Source organism: Trichomycterus rosablanca, chromosome 11, assembly GCF_030014385.1.
Source record: "Trichomycterus rosablanca isolate fTriRos1 chromosome 11, fTriRos1.hap1, whole genome shotgun sequence".
NCBI classification, from domain to species: Eukaryota; Metazoa; Chordata; class Actinopteri; order Siluriformes; family Trichomycteridae; genus Trichomycterus; species Trichomycterus rosablanca.
This window is the reverse complement of record NC_085998.1, coordinates 6,335,286-6,361,260: the sequence shown is the minus strand read 5'-3', so window position 1 is coordinate 6,361,260 and position 25,975 is coordinate 6,335,286. Positions and strand designations below refer to the sequence as shown.

The following is a 25,975-nucleotide window of genomic DNA, read 5'->3' as shown; positions in this document are numbered from 1 at the left end:
GTTTATCTAGTTAATCTATAACTGTGTTCCACACTACTACTACTATTACTACTACTACTAGGTTTATCTAGTTCATCTATAACTGTGTTCCACACTACTACTACTACTACTACTAGGTTTATCTAGTTCATCTATAACTGTGTTCCACACTACTACTACTACTACTAGGTTTATCTAGTTCATCTGTAACTGTGTTCCACACTACTACTACTACTACTAGGTTTATCTAGTTCATCTATAACTGTGTTCCACACTACTACTACTACTACTACTAGCTTTATCTAGTTCATCTGTAACTGTGTTCCACACTACTACTACTACTACTAGGTTTATCTAGTTCATCTATAACTGTGTTCCACACTACTACTACTACTACTAGCTTTATCTAGTTCATCTATAACTGTGTTCCACACTACTACTACTACTAGGTTTATCTAGTTCATCTATAACTGTGTTCCACACTACTACTACTACTACTGGGTTTATCTAGTTTATCTATAACTGTGTTCCACACTACTACTACTACTACTAGGTTTATCTAGTTCATCTATAACTGTGTTCCACACTACTACTACTACTACTGCTGGGTTTATCTAGTTTATCTATAACTGTGTTCCACACTACTACTACTACTAGGTTTATCTAGTTCATCTATAACTGTGTTCCACACTACTACTACTACTACTGGGTTTATCTAGTTTATCTATAACTGTGTTCCACACTACTACTACTACTACTACTACTAGGTTTATCTAGTTCATCTATAACTGTGTTCCACACTACTACTACTACTGCTGGGTTTATCTAGTTTATCTATAACTGTGTTCCACACTACTACAACTACTACTAGGTTTATCTAGTTTATCTATAACTGTGTTCCACACTACTACTACTACTGCTGGGTTTATCTAGTTTATCTATAACTGTTTATCTAGTGGTCCGTTCTGTCATGTCACTACGCCATCATGGCTTTGTGATGGTTGGCTGCAGAGATGAGTCAGTTTTCTCCAATGCCCTCTGTCTAGTGTCACCTGTAGCAGACACACCACTTTTTTTTTTAATGCATTTTCTCCCCATTTTCCTCCCAGTCAGTTAGCGCAGTCAATTTGTCTTCCGCTGCTGAGGGATACCCGATTGTATCCGAGGACAGCATGTCACTGTACACGCCTCTTCCGACACGTGCACATCCCTCCTCTTCTCACCCCTGCATTCTGCACAGGCGTCTCTCCTGCCAATCAGGGTCCTTACACAGCGTATGAAGACCCACCCACACATAGTCCGGTCATCCCACCCTAGCACACGCGGTGGCCAATTAGTATCTGCTGCAGGCACTGCCAATTATTCCCGCCAGATGGTGCCAAGCTGACCGGTGGCAACGCCGAGTTTCGAACCGAGGAGTTCAGAATCTCGGGGGTTGGTGTGCTAGCGGAATATCCCGCTGCGCCACCTGGGCGCAGACACAACCCCTATAACGTAATCCATGTTATAATGTCAATCCAGTTTATTTTTGGTCTTCCTAATCTTCTGAGCCCTTCCACAAGTCCTGTCCTAACACTGCGTTGTCACATGGGTGCCTCATCACAGTTTAGTAGCTTGTTTTCTGTTCTGGCCATCTTGTCCACTTACTCAGTGGTGATCATCTTCCGCCATTAGATTTTCATCAGATTTCTGCCTGAAAGCATCTTTCTTCCTCTTTCTTCAGTGTCCAGGCTTTACGTACTCAAAATTAACAAGACCCTTAGGAGCTTTACCAGATTCCCCTCGCTCAACACGGTCAGCAGAAATGAATCTACACTCAACACACACGTATACATTTAATTCTGACTTTTATTTTATCGTTTTAAATAATAAACATTTCCTAAGATTGTTCCTGCAATATAATAGTAAACGATTAATAATAAATCTTGAAGCTCTACGAGGGGGAAACAAAACTGTACATCGTGATGTAAAGAACATTTTGGCAGTAAAAAGGTGATTCGCTTTATAAAAACAGTAACATTTGGCAAAATAAATACAATCATTTGTAGTGACACATTAAACATCCCAAACACACAAACTTTACAAACGTGTAATAAAAACTTCAGTCTACGGCAGAACAAAAGAAATCAAATAAGATAGAAAATGATAAAGATTTGTGTTTAGTAAAGTGTTTAAAAAGATTTTTTTCCTTTTTTCCTTCCTTTCGTGAACTGGAAAAATCTTTGGATATACTCGATTTCCCTGTGGACTCTGAGGCGACGAGTTTTGAATCTCGGCTCTGCCATACAGCCATTGTTGGGCCCTCAACCCTCTCAGCTCCAGAGGCGCCGGTTAACGACTGACCCTGCGCTCTGACCTCTGCTTCTAAATTGTAGGGTACATGTGTACATGAATGGGTGAGAAAAAAATGCATTCCACCCATCTTCACACTGATCAACTGTGAATCCTGGCAGAGAGTCTCAGCACATACGGAGGAACACGCTACTCTCTCTGTATTCTTCTGCTACCTCTGCCAGACAGTAGGGGGAGCTGTTGCACCCACAGTGCTGAGACTTAGACCCGACCAGCGGTCCGGTAACACAAACTAAGTTTTGCTCTTTATCAACCTGTATAAAATATGTTCTAATCATATTTTACCCACAGTTTACATTGTTTATATCAGTTTCGTGTAATAAAAATTTTTTCCCTCAGTAAATCAAAGACAATAACAGGAAAGTGTGGCATTAAATGTTGCACCATGTTCGTACCTTGAACAGTTAATTTGTTTAATTTTTCAGCTTTCACCACCTCTTTATCATGGTCAGGGCTGCAGTGGGTCCGGCTTCCCCGGAATGCAGGGACACACCCTGTACCGGACGCCAATCCATCACGGGGTATCAGCCACCCCACTTTCAGACAGCATCTCCATTGTGTCTGTATGTAGACACCCGATGAGTCGATAGCACTGCTGGGGATTCGAACCCTGGGATCCTCGTAGTAGTAAGCTAGCATTATTTACTGCGGCAGCACCACTCGCAATGAATTACTAAAGCCATCAATTTAATCAAAGCATTAATCCATTAACATAGGATTTAAAAGAAAAAATAAACACAACTGAGGGCAGCTGTAGCCTAGCGGTTATAAGGTATAGGACTAGTAATCAGAAGGTTGCTGGTTCAGGTCCCACCACTGACAGGCTTCCACTGTTAAACCTTGAGCAATGTTTGTTAGGATTTTAACGTCATGTTTTACAAAGTTTGGTTACATTCATGACAGAAACGGTAGTTACTGACACAAGTTCGATGTCGAACACAGTCCTGGCCAATTTTGTGTCTCCAATTCACCTCACTTGCACGTCTTTGGACTGTGGGAGGAAACCGGAGCTCACAGACACAGGGAGAACATGCAAACTCTACACAGAAAGGACCCGGACTGCTCCACCTGGAAATCGAACCCAGGACCTTCTTGCTGTGAGGCGACCCACTAAGCCACCTTGCCGCCCCCCTTGAGCAATGCTTAGACTGTGTAGTGTCACAGTGCTGTAAGTCGCTTTGGATAAAAGCGTCAGCTAAATGCCAAAGAATAAAAATGTAAATGTAAATGTCAGAATGGCAACATCTTGTGATTAGCGAACAGCGGTCTGGGTGATGTGGGTCAGAAAAAAATCAGCCCCAAGCCCTTTCAGCTAAACAGCCATGATAAAATCATTATTAAATTGAAACTGAACAGTGTTCGAATTAAGTCGATCGTTTTTAGTGTACCTATGAGGTATCGTCTCAAATTTAAATAATCTTAGCAAACGAAACTCATACAGCAAAAGGAAATAACAAATAATATAAAATAATACAAAATTAACATGATATGGCATTTTACACACTGGGCAACAGCCAGCCCAACACTTATTAGTTTTCAGAATTGTTGAACGGGTTATTTTACACAGAAATTGTTCGGTGCTTCGGCACTTTCACGTCCTCCGCTTAAAATAAAATATTATAGAGAGAAAAACTGATCGTCATCAGCAACAAACAAACAGATTCAACATTCAGTGACAGTAACAGTATTCATCACCAGAACTCTCCAACCCCAACACACATGAATATAAACAACAAAAACTAAAAGTAACATTTATAAAGAGGCGCCGTCAGCTTTTATAATAAACACTTAATAATCACGTCTGAAACCTCAGTGACCGATTCATATAACAGAAGCACAGTAAAGAAAATAATGTGTATACTTAATCAGATCAGATTTGTGTGTGTGTGTGTGTGTTTATTCCGGTCACAGTTTCTAATCTGATCCCATACAGTAAATAACAGCTCACATCTCCGCTCTGTGATTGGCATCTTCATCGGGCTCCTCCTCTTCTTCCTCGTAATTCTCCCCCTCATTGGGCTCTCTGGCAGCTCGCTTTTCAGGCCCCACCTCTTCCTGCTCTCTGGCGTCATCCTACACACACACACACACACACACACACAATACAAACAGGGTCAAACATGATTAATCATACTGCTGCATGAATTTTTTACCTTTTCCCTTCAATACAGGTACACCAAAGTGTGTGTGCACCCATCACAGCTGACCCGACCTTTCCCACAAACCTCCTTTTCGCACAAGGAATCAACCCCACCGCAACCCTGACCAGGATAAAGTGGTGGTACAATGAATAAACAGACAATGAATAGATGAATTTCATATAAGAATGTGGAATATAAGTGGCCAGTTGTAGCTTAGTGGTTAAGGTACTGGACTAGTAATCTAAAGGTCGCTGGTTCAAGCCCCACCACTGCCAGGTTGTCACTGTTGGGCCCTTGAGCAAGGCCCTTAACCCTCAATTGCTTGGACAATATACTGTCACAGTACTGTAAGTCACTTTGGATAAAAGCGTCCGCTAAATACCGAAATGTAAATGTATGCGTAGATGAGAAGCCGAACAGAGCGACACAGACGAGCTGATTTTCGTTTACCAGGCAGCGGGACGAGCGGTAATCAGACACCACAGAGAAACTTTATCCACCCGCTTAGCAAGTCGTGTCCATAGTTACACCTACAGCTCACAAAAGCTTCATAACCGTCCACTCTTATAGTGCACGATGCTCCTGCGTTATGAAGCTTTTGTGGGCTGTAGGTGTAACTATGGACAGATTCTCCTCATTTCATCTAAAATTAATAATCATTTATGCTAAATTATAATGGAAGGTAAAAAATACACTATATGGTCAAAAGTATGTGGACAAACGACCATAATGCCGACTTTCAGAGCTGTCAGATGGCTGTACAGTTCACACTACACAACTGGATCTCTTGTATTTTGGAGTCTTTTAAGTCGTGGTTTTCACACTACACGAGTGATCGGCGATAGGGGGTCCTTATCAAAGTCCCTCAGGTCTTTATGCTGATCAGATCTGCTGCATTAAACACATGAACTACGAGGAACCACCATCAGCCGAACATTTATTTTGGGGTGGGGGGTTCTAATGTTTCTCTGAAGCATTGTTTTCTTTTTTGATGTACCGCATCTTCCCCACTGTCTGTGTGGGTTTCCTCCGGGTGCTCCGGTTTCCTCCCACAGTCCAAAGATGTGCAAGTGAGGTGAATTGGAGATACTAAATTGTCCATGACTGTGTTTGATATTAAAAACTTGACCTGATGAATCTTGTGTAATGAGTAACTACCTGTCCTATCATGAATGAAACCAAAGTGTGTAAAACGTGACGTTAAAATCCTAATAAATAAATAAAACTGGACGTACCTGTTCTCCGTTTTCCTCATTATAAGGATTTGCCTCTTCTTCTCCCCCTTCTTCAGGTTTTTGTCCCTCAGCCAGATCCTCCTGAGCCTGAGACGGAAATCATGTCGTGCACACATATATAAATCTGTCTTTTTATTAGTGTGTGTGTGTGTGTGTGTGTCTGTGTGTCTGTGTGTGTGTGTTGTACCTCATCATCTCCTTCTTCCTGATACTGCTCTTCTAAATTGTCCTCCTGCTGGTCTGGGTTTCCTGCCATCTACACACAAACACACAACATACTTCAGTCTTTCTAAACAACGAGTCAAATACATTTAAACCATATGGCCAAAAGTATTCGGACACCTGACCATGAGTTGTCGGACTTCTCATTATGAAAACAAATGGCATTAAATTAGAATGACCTCTATGTGATCTTTTCAGCTTTTCACAAGACTTTGAAGTACACTGATCAGCCATAACATTAAAACCACCTCCTTGTTTCTACACTCACTGTCCATTTTATCAGCTCCACTTACCATATAGAAGCACTTTGTAGTTCTACAATTACTGACTGTAGTCCATATATTACTCTGTATGCTTTGTTAGCCCCTTTTCATGCTGTTCTTCAATGATCAGGACCCCCACAGGACCACCACAGAGCAGGTATTATTTAGGTGGTGGATCATTCTCAGCACTGCAGTGACACTGACATGGTGGTGGTGTGTTAGTGTGTGTTGTGCTGGTATGAGTGGATAAGACACAGCAGTGCTGCTGGAGTTTTTAAACACCTCACTGTCACTGCCCCATGGGCAGCGTCCTCTGACCACTGATGAAGGTCTAGAAGATGACCGACTCAAACAGCAGCAATAGATGAGCGATCGTCTCTGACTTTACAGCTACAAGGTGGACCAACTAGGTAGGAGTGTCTAATAGAGTGGACAGTGAGTGGACACGGTATTTAAAAACTCCAGCAGCGCTGCTGTGTCTGATCCACTCATACCAGCACAACACACACTAACACACTGCAGTGCTGAGAATCATCCACCACCTAAATAATACCTGCTCTGTGGTGGTCCTGTGGGGGTCCTGACTATTGAAGAACAGCATGAAAGGGGGCTAACAAAGCATGCAGAGAGACCGATGGACTACAGTCAGTAATTGTAGATCTACAAAGTTTTTCTATATGCTAAGTGGAGCTATTCAGTCATGCTCAAACGATTATTTGTCTGGCTGGGCGCTGATGTTGGTCAAGAAAGCCTCAGTTGATGTTCCGGTTCATTCCAGAGCTGTTCAGTGGGGTTGAGGTCAGGGCTCTGTGCATGACACTGGAATATCATGTCTTGATAGAGCTTACTTTGTGCACAGGGGTACAGTCACTACTGATTTATGACTTTATCGGACTGATCGAGACTCACCACGAGCTGCTCGTCGACTCCAGGATGCTGCTGATCCTCTTTCATTATATGCGTATGGGAGTGCCTGGGACGAAGTGGCTGCTTTTCATCCTCCTCCTCCTCGTGGACCTGCTGCTCGGCCTCCTCGAACTCGTCCTCTCCCTGGTTGTTGGGATCGTCTGCTGGATCCACTTCTGCGTCCACCATGTGCTGGAGGAGAGTGAGGTGGAGCTGAACCATTGCACAAAGGTCTGAACAACAGGATGTGTGTGTTTAATTCGAGGGTAACGGCCGTACCTCGTCCTGAAGTGGAGGTTTTTGTTCCTCGTGTCTCTGCTGCTCCTCGTGGGGCTCGTTGTTCTCTTCAATCAGAAAAAAACAGCATGTCGTTAGTTTATCAGGTTTTTTTAATATTTTATTTGTACATTTAGAGTCGCCAATTTGTCCTTTGCTGCTGAAGACCATAACTGCTTCTGAGGAGGATACATTTCCCTTATTTGCCCATACTTTGGTGGATTCACGCATGAGCCCAGTCTTGTGCATTGAGAGTCACGAACTGACCCCCCTCCCCTCCACTTCTGAACAGGCGCCTCAGGCTACTAACCAGGGTCCTTACACAGCATCGAAGACACCACCCCCTTTTTAGTCCAGTCTTTTCCCACCCAGCAGACTAGTAGCCAATTTTGTCTGCTGCAGGAACTGCCAATTGTACCCGCTAGAGGGCGCCCAGCCGACTAGTAGCAGAGTTAACTGCAGGTTATCATGAACAATGGCACCCACCCACTTTATGACACGGTGATGAGACAAAGGAGCACATTCAGTGCAAGACTCATCCTACTAAAATGCACCACAGAGCGCCACAGGAAGTCTTTTCTACCTGTGGCCATCAAACTCTATAATTCCTCCCTTAATGTGTGACTCTGTAAGAACTGCAATTTCCCTCTGGGATCAATAAAGTATTCTGATTCTGATTCCCACCCAGCACACTAGTAGCCAATTTTGTCTGCTACAGGCACTCCTAATTGTGCCCGCTAGAGGGCGCCCTGCCGACTGGTAGCAGAGCTGAAATTTTAACCACCCACTGTTTAGGCCGGTCTTTTCCCACCCAGCAGACTAGAAGCCAATTTTGTCTGCTGCAGACACTGCCAATTGTGCCCGCTAGAGGGCGCCCAGCCGACTGGTAGCAGAGCTGAAATTTAAATTTGAGGAGTTCAGTATTCCAGCACTGGTGCACTAGTGAAAAATCCTGCGTTAATGCAAACAGAGCTAAAAATCACTCACCTTCCTCACCGTGAACGTCAACATGCATGTTCTCATATGCAGCCTTCTTCCTAAGGTAATGATATGAATGATTACAATTAGTTTTTGATTTTATTTCATTTTCATGTTTTATATCACCGCTCTATCCTGGTCAGGGTCGTGGTGGGTCTGGTTGCCCCAGAATCACCGGGCACTATGCAGTAATATCAGGTAACACCCCGGATGCTGGAACACCAGAGCTGGGATCTCGAATACACCGTATCAAGTCTCAGCTCTGCCTACCGGCTGGGCTGGGCAACCACATGAACAACGATTGGCCTGTTGTTCAGATAGGGGGTGGGATATTAAAGCCGGGTAGGCTCTCTCTCTCATAACTAATGCAATTACGACCTCTGCTGGCTGATTGATGGCGCCTGCACAGAGACGGGAAAAGAGTGCTCTCAGGGTGTGTCTCTCCGTACACAGGGCTGATCCGCATTGCACTCGTCAAAGTGTAGGTAACAAAATGCATACGGCTGCTGACCACGTGTCGGAGGGGGCGTGGGTTAGGTTCGTTCTCCTCAATCAGAGCGGGGATCGGCACTGGTGGAGAGGAAGCATGACGCAATCGGGCAATTGGACGTGCTAAAAAGGAGAAAAGGGGAGAAGATGCATAAAAAAAGTAACACCCCAGACAGGATGCCTATATATTGCAGGCCTCAATTACCCCCTCACAGACACACACATTCACGTCTTTCTGTAGACGCCCGACTGGCTGATAGCACAGCTGTGGATTAGAACCCTCCATCCCAGCAGCAGTGGGCTAGTTCAATTTATCGCTGAGTAAAGCTTATTATAAATTTAATATTTTATGTGATTTAAATGAACTGACTGATCAAACAATAAACAAAGCAATAAAGAGACAAAGGAGTTTGGGGATGAAAGGAAGGTGGATCAAAGGGAGCATATAAATAAAGAAAATGGTATAAATGGAAGTAGTGGAGGAGGAGAACAAATGAAAAAAGAAAAGCAGCTGATATCGAAAGCAAAAAAGAACAAGAGAATTAAAGCAAGAGCTGCACTGATGCTGGAGAAAGCTCAGGTGGAGCAGAAATATGTTGCACTAGCCCAACACCTCTGACATTCGGGTTCGAATCCCATGATGGCTACCATGATGGGCTACGTCTGGGGGTTTAGGTGTAAGGATTGTCACAGGCCTGCTGTGGATTGATCCCGTGACGCTCTGTCCAGGGTATTCCTGCCTCGCACCCGGTGTTTTCTGGTGGAATTATACCTGCCGTGACCCTGACCAGGATAAAGCGATGATGTTCAAATGTCACAAATACGAGTCCGAGTCGAGTCACGAGTCTTTGGGCTAGAGTCCGAGGCAAGTCACGAGTCAATATAATCCACACAAAACATATATTGGAAATGTAGCGTAGAAATAAACAAATAATATCTAAGTTCAGATAAAAACAACAACAGATTAGCGACTGTATTTTGCCGTTTTACTTCGTGCCTTTACTTTCCTAGGTACCAGTTAAAGCTTAAACTGACGTTTTGTTTTCATTGCAAATTACGGCACAGCGGCCAAAATCCAAAACAGAGCAAAAAATCCATAACCACTGCTTACCTTAGCTTATGTTCTTCCAGATGCTATTAAATTTATAACCGTGTGTCCCATTAGGAATATAATCCATTATTTTGTAAATGTGCTTATAATTAAAAACCTCCAAACTTTTCCCGGGTGTGAAGTAAAACACGAACTCGTTAGAAAGCCGATCAAGCGTTTCACTGACAATCATCTGTGTGACGCTGCAAACTAAATACATGCAAATAACAGCATTTCTTACTAACAATTAAAATTAGAAGGTCTGATTGGTTCAGAAAGCGGTTCTTACAATCATTAGCGCCAATTCTGTAGGAGCGTTTCATTCACATTATCTGTCACTGTGAAGTGCACTACGTAGGGTATTCCACCACTTTAAGTAGGGACCGACGCCTTATTACTACGACGGAAGCTGGCTGGGACATTTTCCCATTGTGTGTTGTGGTATACAATTGTCACACGTAACTAATGTTGCTGACTTTTGTAATTTTATGTGAGTCACGAGTCAGAGTCCGAGTCATTTAAAACGAGTCCGAGTCGAGTCTGAAGTCGCTGTGTGTGCGACTTACGTGCAGCTCGGACTAGAGTCCCCATCTCTGAAAGCGACTAATAAAAATGTACAGATGTAGGAGAATGGGGGTCTGAAATGTAAGGATATTAAGGAAAGCAGAGAAAGCAAAGGAGGGAAATAAAAAAGAGCTGAAATGAACAAAGAGAGGACGAAAGAGGGACGGAAGTGAAGCAAAGGAAGTCAAATGTAGTAAAATGTGCATGTGATCAACCTGAGCTGCTTCTCTTGCAGCTGCCTGAGCTCAGCTTCTCTGTGCTGCTCTTCCGCTCTCATCCTTCTCTCCTCCCTCTCTCTCTCCTCTCTCTCCCTCTCTGCCCTCTCTCTCTCGGTCCGTTCTCTCTCCTCCCGTTCCTTCTGCAGTTCTTCCTGTCTCTGGAGCAGCCGCCGCTGTTCCTCCTCCAGCTGTGCGGCTAAGCGCCGCTGCTCGTCCTGCTGCTGCTCGTACGCCGATTTCACCCGCGTGGGGTTCACCTGAACACACATGGAGACAGAAGCAGCACGTGCATGCCGTCCTTCAGAAAATAAATATAGAAAATATGAGTAACACGTGGCCAAAACGTCTGGTTTCAGAACCGAGGGGGATTCAGCCATGTTGAGCCATTCTAATTCATTCCCAGCAGGGCTCGACGGGGTTGACGTTGGCGACCAGGGTCAAGTTCTTCCACTCAAAACCATTTATTTATGGAGCTTGCACTGTCTATGGAGCATTGGCAATCTTTTTTCCCCTAATTTTCCTCCCAATTTAGTCATATCCAATTACCTGATTATATTTCTTCTCTACTGCTGCTCCTGACCGAGTTTGTTGGTTTGTTTATTAGGATTTTAACGTCATGTTCCACACTTTGGTTACATTCATGACAGGAACGGTAGTTACTCATTACACAAGGTTCATCAGTCACGGACAATTTAGTATCTCCAGTTCACCTCACTTGCACGTCTTTGGACTGTGGGAGGAAACCGGAGCTCCCGGAGGAAACCCACGCAGACACAGGGAGAACATGCAAACTCCACACAGAAAGGACCCGGACCGCCCCACCTGGGGATCGAACCCAGGACCTTCTTGCTGTGAGGCGATAGTGCTACCCACTTAGCCACCCACTCCTGACCGAGTAGAGTCAAGACTAACACACGCCCCCTTCGATACATGAGCAGTAGCTGACCGCTTCTTTTTACCTGTATGAGGCGAGTTCATGTGGAGATCTGTATCACGCACAGAGAGTCAAGCACTGACCTCCATTATTCCCCGTCTCAATCAATCAAGCAGCAGAGGGCACAACTGCACAGGTTATGAGGAATCTCCTCCGACATTCCCACCCTCAGATGGGCCAATCGTTGTCTGTACCAAGTGAAGCATTGCCAATCTTTAACAACAAAGGGCATTCCCTAAAGTCCACACAGCTTCCACATAACTCCTTCTTTACCAAACTTGACAGTAGGCACAATACATTTAAGCAGATACTCTACTGCTTTACACCAGAATGCTTTCACTGCTCCAGAGTCCAAATGTGTTGTGCTTTACTTTAAACTAGCTCATTCCTGGTATTGTACCTGCTGATCTTAAGCTTATTCTGTTTTAAAACCAGATCCACGAAGCAGTTATGATGCTGACGTTGCTTTCTGGCCAGTTTGGAACACCATAGTGAGTAATGGAGCTGATTTATCAAACTGAGCACAACACATTCTAATGCCAAAATTCATCCAGACGAGAAGGTACGATTTATTTTCACACCTGCCACACCGGTGTGTGGCAGAAGAAGCTAGAACTTAATCCATCATTTGAAAATGTGTCTACATACTTGTGGCCATGTCGTGTATCTTCTGTTAAAGTATATATATATTGAAAATGGAGGAAATAGAGAGTAAAATCAGCGCACCGACTGTACGGCGAGACGTTCCCTCTCTAATGCGTTTTCATCCGGCAGGTTTTCTTCATGTTCTTTCTCTTCTTTCTGATGATGGAGGTGATTTTGATCTTCAGGTATCTGAGGCTGCTGCACATCTTCATGCCTCTTCTGCCCCACCTGAGCTGCTACCAGTTCCCTCGCCTCTCCTTTGTCCTCCCGGTGGACCACCTGGGTGAGGACGTTAGAGACATTAGCAGTAAGCCTGGTGGATGAGGGGAAGAATCTGGAAAACGACTAGGAACAGAAGAACGGATGCTGGAAATGTTGATTATGGTTAATAGTGTCAGTGGTAGGTTAGAGAATAAGGTACTGCACTAGTGATCAGAAGGTCTCGGTTTGAGCCAACATGCTGCCAGGTTGCCACTGTTGGACCCCAAAGCAAGGCCTAACGGTAGTGGGCTAGCGTGATTTGCCACTGCACCACCCGTCCAGACATTATAAATACAGTAGAACCAATTTACTGTGAGGTAGTTACTGTATATCTATCATTAATATAAGTCTTAATTAGGGATGCACTTTTACCTTCTAACACCAATACTGATCCCTGGTCCTCAAGTATCAACTACATTGTTTTGTATCATAAACAAAACATGTTAAGCTTAAATTATTGAAGTTTTTTTATTTGTTTGGGTTTTCTGGATTGTACCAATTTGGATATGGTTAATTCCCATGTGCACTCTGGCAACCTCTGCTGGTTGCAAAATACCATGTCTTTCCAATTCTCAACGACTTACACCACCCCTACACTGGCCGAGGAGAGCTGCAGACTATCATGTGCCTTCTCAGACACTTGGCACTGGTGGACTCTCAGAGAAGAGTCACTCTGTGCCCTCCAGTAATCATCCATCATAAGTGCAAGCACCCCGACTAGACAGCAGAGGTCCTTCCTGACCTTCTCAGGCACTTTCATCGATGGTGTGTTTGTGATTAGACTCCTGCACCACTATAGCACTGGTAGAATCATGTTTTCTGATGCTTGTAGGAATATCTGGGGCTTGTTGGGGCTTTTTGAAGTCCGTTGGAGGTTTGTTGTTTTTTGGTACAGAATTTATGAGAATTTACATTACATTTACATTTTTGGCATTTAGCAGACACTTTTATCCAAAGCGACTTACAGTACTGTGACAGTATATTGTCTAAGCAATTGAAGGTTAAGGGCCTCGCTCAATGGCCCAACAGGGACAACCTGGCAGTGGTGAGGCTTAAACAGTGACCTTTCAATTACTAGTCCAGCACCCTAGGCTACAACTGCCCTGGTTTAGATCATCATCATCATCACAATTGTTTTGTACCTGGTTCTCTGGGTTCTGATGTTCCTCTGGTTGATTGATCTGAGATGCTGGAGGTTGATGTTCTTCACCTTTCCTCAGACTGGGCATTTTATTCAGAGTTTCCTTCAGCTGCTTGTATTCGTTTACCTGAACCTGCAAACCACACAGAGCTACGTTATAGCCTTCCAAATACACCAATACAAAACAAACATAAACACTAATGAACACTGATAAACACTTCAGCTCACACTCTTACAACCAGTCAACATTCCAACATCTCCAACCCTGGACAATGAGGGTTCATTGAAAAGTACGAAAGCTGCAGCACCACTTTATCCTGGTCAGGGTCGCGGTGGGTTCGAAATCGCTAAACCCAGTAATACACAGAAGACGTGGCGCCAATCTATCGCTGGGCCTAGGCAATCTCACCCCACCCAGACACAGCCAGTCGTGTCTGTGTGTCTGTATGTAGACGCACAACAGGCTGATAGCCCCCCTGATGGTTCGAACCCTGTATCCCAGCAGTAGGGGGGTGGAGTAATTTACCTCTGCACTACCTGAGCGTACAGACATTATAAATACAATAGAAACAAGGACCCTTGAGCAAGGCCCTTGACCCTCAATTGCTCAAACTGTATACTGTAACAGTACTGTAAGTCGCTTTGGATAAAGGCGTCTGCTAAATGCCGAAAATGTAAATGTAAACAAGTTACTGTGAGGGAGTAATTGTATACCCATTATTGATATCAGTCTCTAAGGATGCATTAATATCAATACTGACCCCTGGTCCTCAAGTATCGACTGTTACCTAGAACCAGTAACAACTATATTGCTCTACATTACAAATAAAACATGCTAAGCTTAAATTAAATTGTACCAATTTGAATATGGTTAATTCCCATATGCACTCTGGCGACCTCTGAAAAACATCCTGTCACTGGTTGAGGAGGGACGCAAGCAAGCGCACACCTGCTCCGACATGTGAAGCCGTGGGCTATATATTTAGACCAGCTAGTGGTGGATTCTTACAGAGAGCCTCAGCACGTACAGAGGATCACACTACTCTCTTCGTATTCCTCCACAATTCATGCCAGTGCCTCAGTCGGACAGTAGGAGTCACTGTTGGAGCAGTAAGGCTGCTATAGGCAATTCTCCCACACAGACAAACATAAACACACATACCTGAGCTGCGTCTAGCGCACTCTTGTGGTCCTCCAGCGTCAGCAACAGCTGATCATGCGCAGCCTTTAAATCTTTGTGCTGTTGCTAAAAACCAACCACAAAATCACAAAATAAGCTAACAAAACATCAAAACAGAACACAGGCATCATTAATGGACATTGAAGCAACAGAAGATGGTCAACTGGTCCAACAGGGATCATGTTGGCTGCCAGGCTCATGTACATCATTTCCTCGTAGGACAATCCTATAACATCCTGGTACCAGACACCACAAGAGTCCTGCATATGTCTTGTGAAGTCCATGTCTCGGCTGGATATGCAGATCAATCAGATATCAGTCAAACCATCTGCCCATGTTGCTGCTAAACTGCATTACCCATGGTGCCTCAGGGCCTTACCCTTGTATCCTGGAGCTGCACGTGGACCTCCTGATGAGCTTTCCTCAACTGTCTGTTCTCCTCCCGCAGGTTGTACACACTCTCTACAGGTGGAAAGAGGGATCGATAATAATTCACACACACGACTGGACAGGTAGTGAAACTATTAGTGATCAATGCTGTATGTAAAAAAGAGCTGACAATACACACTGTATGGCCAAACGTGCATGGAAACGCCTTTTAAGTCCAGGTTCAGCTACATCACTTGCTTACAGGTGCATAAAATTAATGATACTGAATCGATTCCTTGCTTCCAATACAGTGCCGACAGTTTAAGGAAGGTAATTTTCTGTTTCAGCCTTGAAATCCATAAAGAAATGGTTTGATGAGCTTGATGTGAGAAAACTTTGGGATGAACTGGAATGTCGATTGCAACCTACATCAATGCCTGACCTCAAAAAAGCATTTTAGACTAACTGGGCACACATTCGGGCAGCACGGTGGCTCAGTGAGTAGCACTGCCACCTCACAGTAAGAAGGTCCTGGGTTCGATCCCCAGGTGGGCGGTCCGGGTCCTTTCTGTGTGGAGTTTGCATGTTCTCCCAGTGTCTGTGTGGGTTTCCCCCGGGAGCTCCGGTTTCCTCCCACAGTCCAAAAACATGCAGTCAGGTCAACTGGAGACACTGAATTGTCCTATAGGTTAATGTGTGTGTGTGTGTGTGTGTGTGTGTGTGTATGTGTGTCTGCCCTGCGATGGACTGGTGCCCCGTGCAGGGTGTTATTTGTGCCTTGCGCCCATTGAAAAGCTGGGATAGGCTCCAGCACCCGACCCCCACCCCCGTGACCCTAATTGGATAAGCGGTTAAGACAGTGAGTGAGTGGGCACACATTCCCACAGAGACACTCCAAAATCTTTTGGAAAGCCTTACCAGTGGATTGGAGGCTGTTAAGGCAGCAAAGAACGAGCTGTCTCGGTATCAGTCAAAATAATATCAACAGATACGACTGGATTGGCCTTGTCTGAGGGAGGGGAGGTGGGATAGGGTTTCTTCTTGCTGCCACAGTGACCTCTGCTGTCTGGTCAAGGAAATGAAACACGCAGAGGAAGAACATGGGAAGAGTAGAGAAGATAGCATGGTCCACCATATGTGTTGAGGCAATTAAAAAGAATCATCTTCACACCGGCCAGCAGATTCACACGTTGGCGAATGTGTGTACTCGCCTGCCGCCCCTCGTCTGCCAGCGAGGTAGTCATAGTGACTTATACCTAGACTTAGATTTCCAAAACTGCAGTGTCCACCTGGATTTAAAGTTCTTCAAGCAGTGCAAAGCCACAGATCAGACCAAACATCAGCACCAGAAGGACAAAGCTGGTGTTGTGCCAAAGCACCACTAGGTGGAAGCACGGCAACAAATTCTGCCCAATAAGGCCGATCAAGTGAGATGACACTGGAATAAGGGGTTAAATCAATGAAGAGCTACCTTTAAATTTGGAGACCTCCAGCTCTTTGATCTGCTGTAGGTTATCATATCTCTGCTGGTGTTCATCCACAACTTTACTGTGATCCTCACCCTGAGCCTGGTGCTGCTCCTGCAGCTCGTAGAACTGCTTCTTAAGTTCCTCATGTTGGTTCTGACAAACACACACACACACACACACACACACACACAAAGTCATCACTTTATCCTAGTAGAAGTGCAGATGGACATTTAGAAGCAATTTACCACAGATAGTCACCAGCATGCAGACACCATGCAGATGTTACCAGAGGCAACTGATACCTGAGTGGTGCCTTGTTGGGTGCTTAACAGACACAACTCATCAATTAGTGATCTTTACAGTCTGAGGTGACCGGTGGAGGAATACAGAGAGCACAGTGTGATGTTACTACATGTAACAGGGTAAGTCGTGCCTTGCCACCGAGGCGGCCGGTGTAGCCCCGTATTTGCGAGAGCAGGGAGGATGAACTCAACATGCAGGACACCTAACTGAGCCACAAACAAAAATGAAAATATCCTGGAAGGCACCGTGCTTGTCCAGGGTGGTTACTGGTGGTCCAAAGGGGCAGCAATACCAGCTAGGTTCTAGATGAGTGCCTATATCTAATTAGGCAAAAATGGAAAATAACGGCCTTGCAGAACATGCAGGTGCCACTAAGGTACAAACACCTCACCATACAAAACCAATGAGCCAGCAAGTAAATGTCCAACAGGAACAGTATTTAAAAGGATCTCCCAGCTGCAGCGCATTACCACTGATGAGATGCAGAGACACAGACACTCATCTACACCTCAATGCCCACTGCAGGTTATTAGAGGCAGAACAGAGGACATGATTCATCAATCTAATCCGTTATAACTACATAAATGTTAGGGCCCGCTGTAAGCATCCACCGCTGTCTAGTGTAAATAAACAGCCAGAAGCTTTACACATCAGGTGCCTCAAGCAACAGGGGTCGCCAGAGTAAACAGGGGGATTGGATATGTCCAAATCAGTACAACGTAACGGAAAAAAAAACACATAAAGCAATAAGAAAGAAACAACATGGGTCAAAACTTAAACAGAAATGCATTGTGGTTTGAAAGTGCCATACTGACCTTGAGTATCTGATGCTGTGAGTGTAGAACATTTAACCTGCTGCTGGAATCTTGCTGTGGAGACACAACACAAACAACACTGACATTAATCCAGAACGGGAATGACACTGATCCAAACCCAGATCAAGTGGTACCCATGAAATTAAAAGGAGTTTAGGCCAGAGATGTTCACAAGTCACAAAATACGAGTCCGAGTCAAGTCACGAGTCTTTAGACTAGAGTCAGAGTCAAGTCACAAGTCTTTAGGTTAGAGTCCGAGTCAAGTCACAAGTCTTTAGGTTAGAGTCCGAGTCAAGTCACAAGTCTTTAGGCTAGAGTCTGAGTCAAGTCACAAGTCTTTAGGTTAGAGTCCGAGTCAAGTCACAAGTCTTTAGGTTAGAGTCCGAGTCAAGTCACAAGTCTTTAGGCTAGAGTCCGAGTCAAGTCACAAGTCTTTAGGTTAGAGTCCAAGTCAAGTCACAAGTCTTTAGGTTAGAGTCCGAGTCAAGTCACAAGTCTTTAGGTTAGAGTCCAAGTCAAGTCACAAGTCTTTAGGCTAGAGTCCGAGTCAAGTCACAAGTCTTTAGACTAGAGTCAGAGTCAAGTCACAAGTCTTTAGGTTAGAGTCCGAGTCAAGTCACAAGTCTTTAGGTTAGAGTCCGAGTCAAGTCACAAGTCTTTAGGCTAGAGTCCGAGTCAAGTCACAAGTCTTTAGGTTAGAGTCCAAGTCAAGTCACAAGTCTTTAGGCTAGAGTCTGAGTTGAGACACGAGTCTTTAGGCTAGAGTCAGAGTCAAGTCACAAGTCTTTAGGTTAGAGTCCTAGTCAAGTCACAAGTCTTTAGGTTAGAGTCCGAGTTGAGACACGAGTCTTTAGGCTAGAGTCCTAGTCAAGTCACAAGTCTTTAGGTTAGAGTCCGAGTCAAGTCACAAGTCTTTAGGTTAGAGTCCGAGTCAAGTCACAAGTCTTTAGGTTAGAGTCCTAGTCAAGTCACAAGTCTTTAGGTTAGAGTCCGAGTCAAGTCACAAGTCTTTAGGTTAGAGTCCGAGTCAAGTCACAAGTCTTTAGGTTAGAGTCCGAGTCAAGTCACAAGTCTTTAGGTTAGAGTCCTAGTCAAGTCACAAGTCTTTAGGTTAGAGTCCGAGTCAAGTCACAAGTCTTTAGGTTAGAGTCCGAGTCAAGTCACAAGTCTTTAGGTTAGAGTCCGAGTCAAGTCACAAGTCTTTAGGTTAGAGTCCGAGTCAAGTCACAAGTCTTTAGGTTAGAGTCCGAGTTGAGACACGAGTCTTTAGGTTAGAGTCCGAGTCAAGTCACAAGTCTTTAGGTTAGAGTCCTAGTCAAGTCACAAGTCTTTAGGTTAGAGTCCAAGTCAAGTCACAAGTCTTTAGGTTAGAGTCCAAGTCAAGTCACGAGTCTTTAGGCTAGAGTCCGAGTCAAGTCACAAGTCTTTAGGTTAGAGTCCAAGTCAAGTCACAAGTCTTTAGGCTAGAGTCCGAGTCAAGTCACAAGTCTTTAGGTTAGAGTCCAAGTCAAGTCACAAGTCTTTAGGTTAGAGTCCGAGTCAAGTCACAAGTCTTTAGGTTAGAGTCCAAGTCAAGTCACAAGTCTTTAGGCTAGAGTCCGAGTCAAGTCACAAGTCTTTAGACTAGAGTCAGAGTCAAGTCACAAGTCTTTAGGTTAGAGTCCGAGTCAAGTCACAAGTCTTTAGGTTAGAGTCCGAGTCAAGTCACAAGTCTTTAGGCTAGAGTCCGAGTCAAGTCACAAGTCTTTAGGTTAGAGTCCAAGTCAAGTCACAAGTCTTTAGGCTAGAGTCTGAGTTGAGACACGAGTCTTTAGGCTAGAGTCAGAGTCAAGTCACAAGTCTTTAGGTTAGAGTCCTAGTCAAGTCACAAGTCTTTAGGTTAGAGTCCGAGTTGAGACACGAGTCTTTAGGCTAGAGTCCTAGTCAAGTCACAAGTCTTTAGGTTAGAGTCCGAGTCAAGTCACAAGTCTTTAGGTTAGAGTCCGAGTCAAGTCACAAGTCTTTAGGTTATAGTCCTAGTCAAGTCACAAGTCTTTAGGTTAGAGTCCGAGTCAAGTCACAAGTCTTTAGGTTAGAGTCCGAGTCAAGTCACAAGTCTTTAGGTTAGAGTCCGAGTCAAGTCACAAGTCTTTAGGTTAGAGTCCGAGTCAAGTCACAAGTCTTTAGGTTAGAGTCCGAGTTGAGACACGAGTCTTTAGGTTAGAGTCCGAGTTGAGACACGAGTCTTTAGGTTAGAGTCCGAGTCAAGTCACAAGTCTTTAGGTTAGAGTCCGAGTCAAGTCACAAGTCTTTAGGTTAGAGTCCGAGTCAAGTCACAAGTCTTTAGGTTAGAGTCCGAGTTGAGACACGAGTCTTTAGGTTAGAGTCCGAGTCAAGTCACAAGTCTTTAGGTTAGAGTCCTAGTCAAGTCACAAGTCTTTAGGTTAGAGTCCAAGTCAAGTCACAAGTCTTTAGGTTAGAGTCCAAGTCAAGTCACGAGTCTTTAGGCTAGAGTCCAAGTCAAGTCACGAGTCTTTAGGCTAGAGTCCGAGTCAAGTCACAAGTCTTTAGGTTAGAGTCCAAGTCAAGTCACAAGTCTTTAGGCTAGAGTCCGAGTCAAGTCACAAGTCTTTAGGTTAGAGTCCAAGTCAAGTCACAAGTCTTTAGGTTAGAGTCCAAGTCAAGTCACGAGTCTTTAGGCTAGAGTCCGAGTCAAGTCACAAGTCTTTAGGTTAGAGTCCGAGTCAAGTCACAAGTCTTTAGGTTAGAGTCCAAGTCAAGTCACAAGTCTTTAGGTTAGAGTCCAAGTCAAGTCACAAGTCTTTAGGTTAGAGTCTAAGTCAAGTCACGAGTCTTTAGGCTAGAGTCCGAGTCAAGTCACGAGTCTTTAGGCTAGAGTCCGAGTCAAGTCACAAGTCTTTAGGTTAGAGTCCAAGTCAAGTCACAAGTCTTTAGGCTAGAGTCCGAGTCAAGTCACGAGTCAATATAATAAACACAAAACATATATTGGAAATGTAGCGTAGAAATAAACAAATAATATCTAGGTTCAGATAAAAACGACTAGTTTAGATTAGCGACTGTATTCTGCAGTTTTACTTAATGCCTTTACTTTCCTATTCATTGTGCAAATGAATGTAATTTCCATAACATGAAGGTACCAGTTAAAACCTTCAACTGATACGTTTTGTTTTCATTGCAAAACGAAAGCACTCGATAAATCACGGCACAGCGGCCCAAATCCAAAACACAGCAAAAAAAATCATTACCACTGCTTACCTTAGCTTATGTTCTTTCAGATGCTATTAAATTTATAACCGTGTGTCCCATTAGGAATATAATCCATTATTTTGTAAATGTGCTTATAATTAAAAACCTCCAAACTTTTCCCGGTTGTGAAGTAAAACACGAACTCCAATTAAGCGTTTCCTTGACAATCATCTGTGTGACGCAAACTGAATATGCAAATTACAGCATTTCGTACTAACAATTACAATCAGAAGCTCTGATTGGTTCAGAAAGCATTTTTTCAACTATTAGCACCAATTCTGTAGGAGCATTTTATTCACCCCAGTTGTTCCTGTGAAGTACACTACGTAGGGTATTCCACCATTTTGAGTAAGATTCCAATCCAACGAAAATGTTCAAATGAAGTGAACTTCAAACTGTGTAGGGAGTAGGGAGCGACACTTCATCATATATATATATATATACACACACACACACGAGTCATGAGTCGAGTCCGAGTCAAGTCTGAAGTCGCTGTGTGTGACTTACGTGCGACTCGGACATCTCTGGTTGAGACAGGTGAGGCTGTGATGACTTCTTAAAGAGATGCTGAGAGCAGATGCTCTAAACAAGAGCAGCAGCAACAACAGGACGATTTACAGTTCTATCCCGCTGCAGTTTTTATGGTTTTGTGGTATCAGTTGCGTATGTTTGTCACTGCAGCACACTGTTGTTTGTTTGGTGATTTATTAGGATTTTAACAGCATGTTTTACACTTTGGTTACACAAGATTCATCAGTTCACAAGTTTAAAGTCAAACACACTTTTTTGTATCTCCAATTCACCTCACTCGCACGTCTTTGGACTGTGGGAGGAAACCGGAGCTCCCGGAGGAAACCCACACAGACACGGGGAGAACATGCAAACTCCACACAGAAAGGACCTGGACCGTTCGACCTGGGAATCGAATCCAGGACCTTCTTGCTGTGAGGCGACAGTGCCACCCACCGAGCATGTGCGAATCCCAGCATGTGCGCATCGTTTACCCATGAAAGAGCTGCACCAGGATGCACAGTAGGATGATCCACCGATAGCCGACAGCACTGCTGGGGTTTCTTACCCCGGATTTCATCACCAGTGGGCTGGCGAAATTTACTGCTGTGCCTCCCGAGCACCCACCGTTAAAGGGAAAACAAAAAACCGAAGTATGTACACGCTGATGTATAATAAAGAAATAATTACACACAGACCTACCTTCTCTTTATTTAACGACTGCTGAGCCTCTAGTTTATACACCATATAATCTAAAACACAACAAATACAAATCATTTGCATGGTCCAGAAACGTTCTCAGCTACAGTACCCCTTTTTATTTAAGTCCTGTACACTGAATGTTTAGAGGCATTAGAGACAGATGAATAAATATGAAGTATTATTGTACCTTCTTTGGCCTTCTTGTGCTCCACTCGTTCTTTCTGAAGAGATTTCTCCAGCCTGGACCGATGCTCATACACAACTAAGAGCGGAAAAAGATCAAAGATTATCATGTACAGAACATGGAGATGTTAGTAGAATAATATGCATTTTCTCCGTTTTTCTCCCGACTTTTAGCGCATTCACTTGCATCATCCGATTGCATCATGTTTCCTCTCCACTAATGCCCATCCCTGCTCTGATTGAGAAGAACGAAGCTAACACACACACCCTCCGACACGTGAACAGCAGCTGTATGCATTTTTTCACTAATATGCTTTTTTTTTTTCGCTAATGCGGATCACCACTGTGTACGGAGAGACCCTGATCAAAGCACTCCTTCCCGCCCCTGTGCAGGCGCCATCAATCAGCCAGCAGAGGTCGCAGCCGCATCAGCTACGAGGAGACCCTATCTGGCTTACTACTACCCCACCCCTATATAAACAGGCCAATCGTTGATCATGTGGCTGCTCAGCTCAGCCGGATGGCAGGACTGAGATTCAATACGATGTATTCGAGATCCCAGCTCCACTGTGCTAGCATGTGTTTTACCGCTGCGCCACCTGAGCGGCCCTGTGATACAATATTTTAAATGATGTTCCATCTCTGTGTGTTCTGGCTAGAAACACAATAATTCCCTCATTCACTCACTAACCTACGTAATAAATTGATCAGAATTTTTTTTGTTGTCGGGTGGGCTCTATTGAAGATACAGCTTCTGTACACATATGGGAAGTACAGTGTAGCACCGGCGTGTTAGTAAAGCTGTGAGGATTAGTGAGCATCAGGGAACAATTTAAAGCTGTTATGGGGAGGGTGGCCGAACAGCCTAACTAGTGGAAGGTGCAGTTATCAGTGCACTCTTAGTGCCGGTTCCAAGCCTGTATAAAATTAAGAGGGGTGCATAAGAAGGGGCATTTTTGACAAAAACTGTGCCAAATCAGGTTTGTGGACCAAAATGAGCAATCGTAAGAAAAATATTTATGCATATTATGTATAAATTTACATTATATTTTAATATAATGGAGTAGAAAGCTGTAGGAAGGTTTAGAAAGCTCTGTGCCCAATATAATACAGTCTGTAAGCACCTAGTATAAGGAACACTGGTCTCTTTGCTAGAGTTGAGAAAACCCAAACTATTAGCGCATGCTGAGAGAACAGTTTTGCATGCTTTATATTGCCAATGGCTTTGACTGCCTTTCAGAAAGGAGCTTTTATTCCAGTTTTTCTTCATCCATGTGGTCAACAACAAACTTTGGTCCAGTTTTTACAAGATTTTGTTATTATTATAAAAGGGTGTAGATTATTGGATGGGTGTGCACATACTTTTGGCCATGTAGAGAGCAACAGATGGGCTTCTGACAGTAATTGTACACCCACAAAATTTGTCTGTATTAGCGGTGTAGCTTATAATAAATCAATGAATGTGCGTATCAGATAAGTGTACCTAATAAAGTGGTCGGTGTGTCTCGATATCTTAAAAGTGTTAGGAAAAGCCAAACTATTAGCGCATGCTGAGAGAACAATTTGACTGGATGGTTAGTTGTTACCCAAGACGTACCAAGATCTGGCAATAATTAAACGCTTCTGAAACACAGGTGACAATGTCCACAGCCAAGCAAGCTTTATAATCGTTAAGGGCTTTGAGGCTGCCTTTTAAAAAAGAGCTTTTGTCCCATTTTTTCTTTATCCATATGGTCAACAACAAACTTCTGTCCAATTTCTACCTGCCATGGCTCATGCCTTCCTTACCTTCCCAAATCAGGGGAACGCTTCAGAAACTTTTTATAACCAACATTCTTACAATTCATGAGCTTTTCATTAGAGGCTTTGTAATTCCAAAGCATTAAAAAAAAAAAACACTAAAAAATTTACCAATAGTGTCATTGCGTCTGAAAAAATAAACTCCCAAGATTCAATGTGTTAGAAAAAACTATAAGGTGCATTATGAAATTGCAGTCAGAGAAAATATCGTTTAGTTCCTTCCCTGCTTGATACAGACCCAATTACATAATTGCTCAACCACTTTATCCTAGTCCTGGTCATCGCAGGTCTGTTTCCACCAGAAAGCTCTGGGCACAAGGCATAAACATGCCCTGGACAGGGCACTGATCACCCCCTCTCTCAGACATAGGACCACTGAGATTCAAACTCGGATCTCAGAAGTGGTGGGCTAACTTAACATCTTTTTATTTCTTTTATGAATTTCATGGCATTTCTTAAAGCTCTGGCTTCTTTACACCATACTTTCCACAATCATAAACTAGAGGACCATGCCTGCCCCCCTTACTCTCACCAGGATCTTCTGAATCATCATTAAAATACCTTGCAGTTGGGCTGAGAGAGACTCCTGGTGCTGCTGGTATTTTAGTGCTAAGGCTTCGGTTCTCCTGAGCTGCTGGTGCATCTCATACCAGATCATCCCTCCATAGATGAACACGAAAACCACAGTGGTGAGCAGCAGAGACTGGAAGATCTTTCTCTGCTTCCTGGAGCAAACCCCACTGCCCATGTTCTCCTTCTTCTCCACCCTGCACCCTACACAACTTTCTCCAAAACTTTCCTTCTTCAGCTTCAGGGCTTTACATTCCAGGATCCCTCATTAGATCAGGACCAAACCTGAGCAGGTCCTCACGAGTAGATCTTCCACTCCATGCACAGAGAACAAGGTTCCATACAGTTTTGTTTACTTTAACTTTCACTCTGAACTTTTCTCTGCAGGTTGTAAAGTCAGCAGGTTTTCAGCAGCAGATCTTCTGTAGGTAAAGTCACACCCTGGTTCTTCTACACGCCTCAAAGATTCAGTATGTAAACTTTTAGTAGAAATGAGATCTACATCGTGCGTAAATAAAGGCCTGTTCGCTCGGATCTGTAGTTACGTGTCATGGAGCTGAAGCGGGTCTGAAGGAAGTCCCTCCCTGGGCCGGTTGTTGCCCCTCCTGCTGAAACTGGTCGATTCCCAGGCAAAGAATTTCATGAATTGGAATTAGAGAGTCGACTCCGAATGAGTGAGTCGAATGAAGCTGATTCAACAGAGTGAAAGTGATTCAGTTCTCAGTTTTATATTACTTTTAATATTTGACATTTTTATTTGTATTTACAATTTGTTTGTAATTGTAATTGAACATGCTTAGAGTTCACATTGTAAATGATCAAACATTAAAATAATTAAAAATCACCTCATTATTTTTCATCCTGGTCAAACAATTACTTATCTTGGTCAGGGTCACAGTGTGTCCATCATCATGCCTGGCCACAGAGCAGAGCAAAAACAAACCCTGGACAGGACATTTAATAATTACACACAATTACACACAAGTACATAGTACACATTCTGTTACTTTTTTTACATTTACTTACACCAAGGGGGGGCACGGCACGGTGGCTTGGTGGGTAGCACTGTCGCCTCACAGCAAGAAGGTCCTGGGTTCGATCCCCAGGTGGGGCGGTCCGGGTCTTTTCTGTGTG

At 43.8% G+C, this 25,975-nt stretch overlaps 1 protein-coding gene across 1 annotated transcript; it reads right to left on the bottom strand.

Moving 5' to 3' along the window:
• Positions 1-1,809: 1,809 nt before the first annotated feature.
• Positions 1,810-25,390, bottom strand: golim4a (golgi integral membrane protein 4a). Its single transcript, XM_063005062.1, has 16 exons — positions 24,833-25,390; positions 22,476-22,550; positions 22,289-22,338; positions 17,831-17,884; positions 16,715-16,865; positions 15,254-15,336; positions 14,857-14,940; positions 13,696-13,827; positions 12,374-12,571; positions 10,711-10,970; positions 8,362-8,411; positions 7,378-7,442; positions 7,102-7,290; positions 5,895-5,963; positions 5,708-5,794; positions 1,810-4,404 (listed from the first exon to the last, which is right to left on the bottom strand). The coding sequence occupies exons 1-16, from the start codon at positions 25,017-25,019 to the stop codon at positions 4,276-4,278; spliced, it is 1,863 nt and encodes a 620-aa protein (XP_062861132.1). The 5' UTR covers positions 25,020-25,390; the 3' UTR covers positions 1,810-4,275.
• Between the last annotated feature and the right edge of the window lie 585 nt (positions 25,391-25,975).

Bases quoted from the DNA above. Each gene is read 5' to 3' on its own strand.
- golim4a (XM_063005062.1), bottom strand. From the start codon at position 25,019: ATGGGCAGTGGGGTTTGCTCCAGGAAGCAGAGAAAGATCTTCCAGTCT. The intron at 10,971-12,373 runs GTGCGCTGATTT...ATGTGTGTTCAG, and splicing joins AACGTCTCGCCGTACAGTCG to GTGAACCCCACGCGGGTGAA. The intron at 7,443-8,361 runs GTGAGTGATTTT...TTCTGATTGAAG, and splicing joins TGACGTTCACGGTGAGGAAG to AGAACAACGAGCCCCACGAG.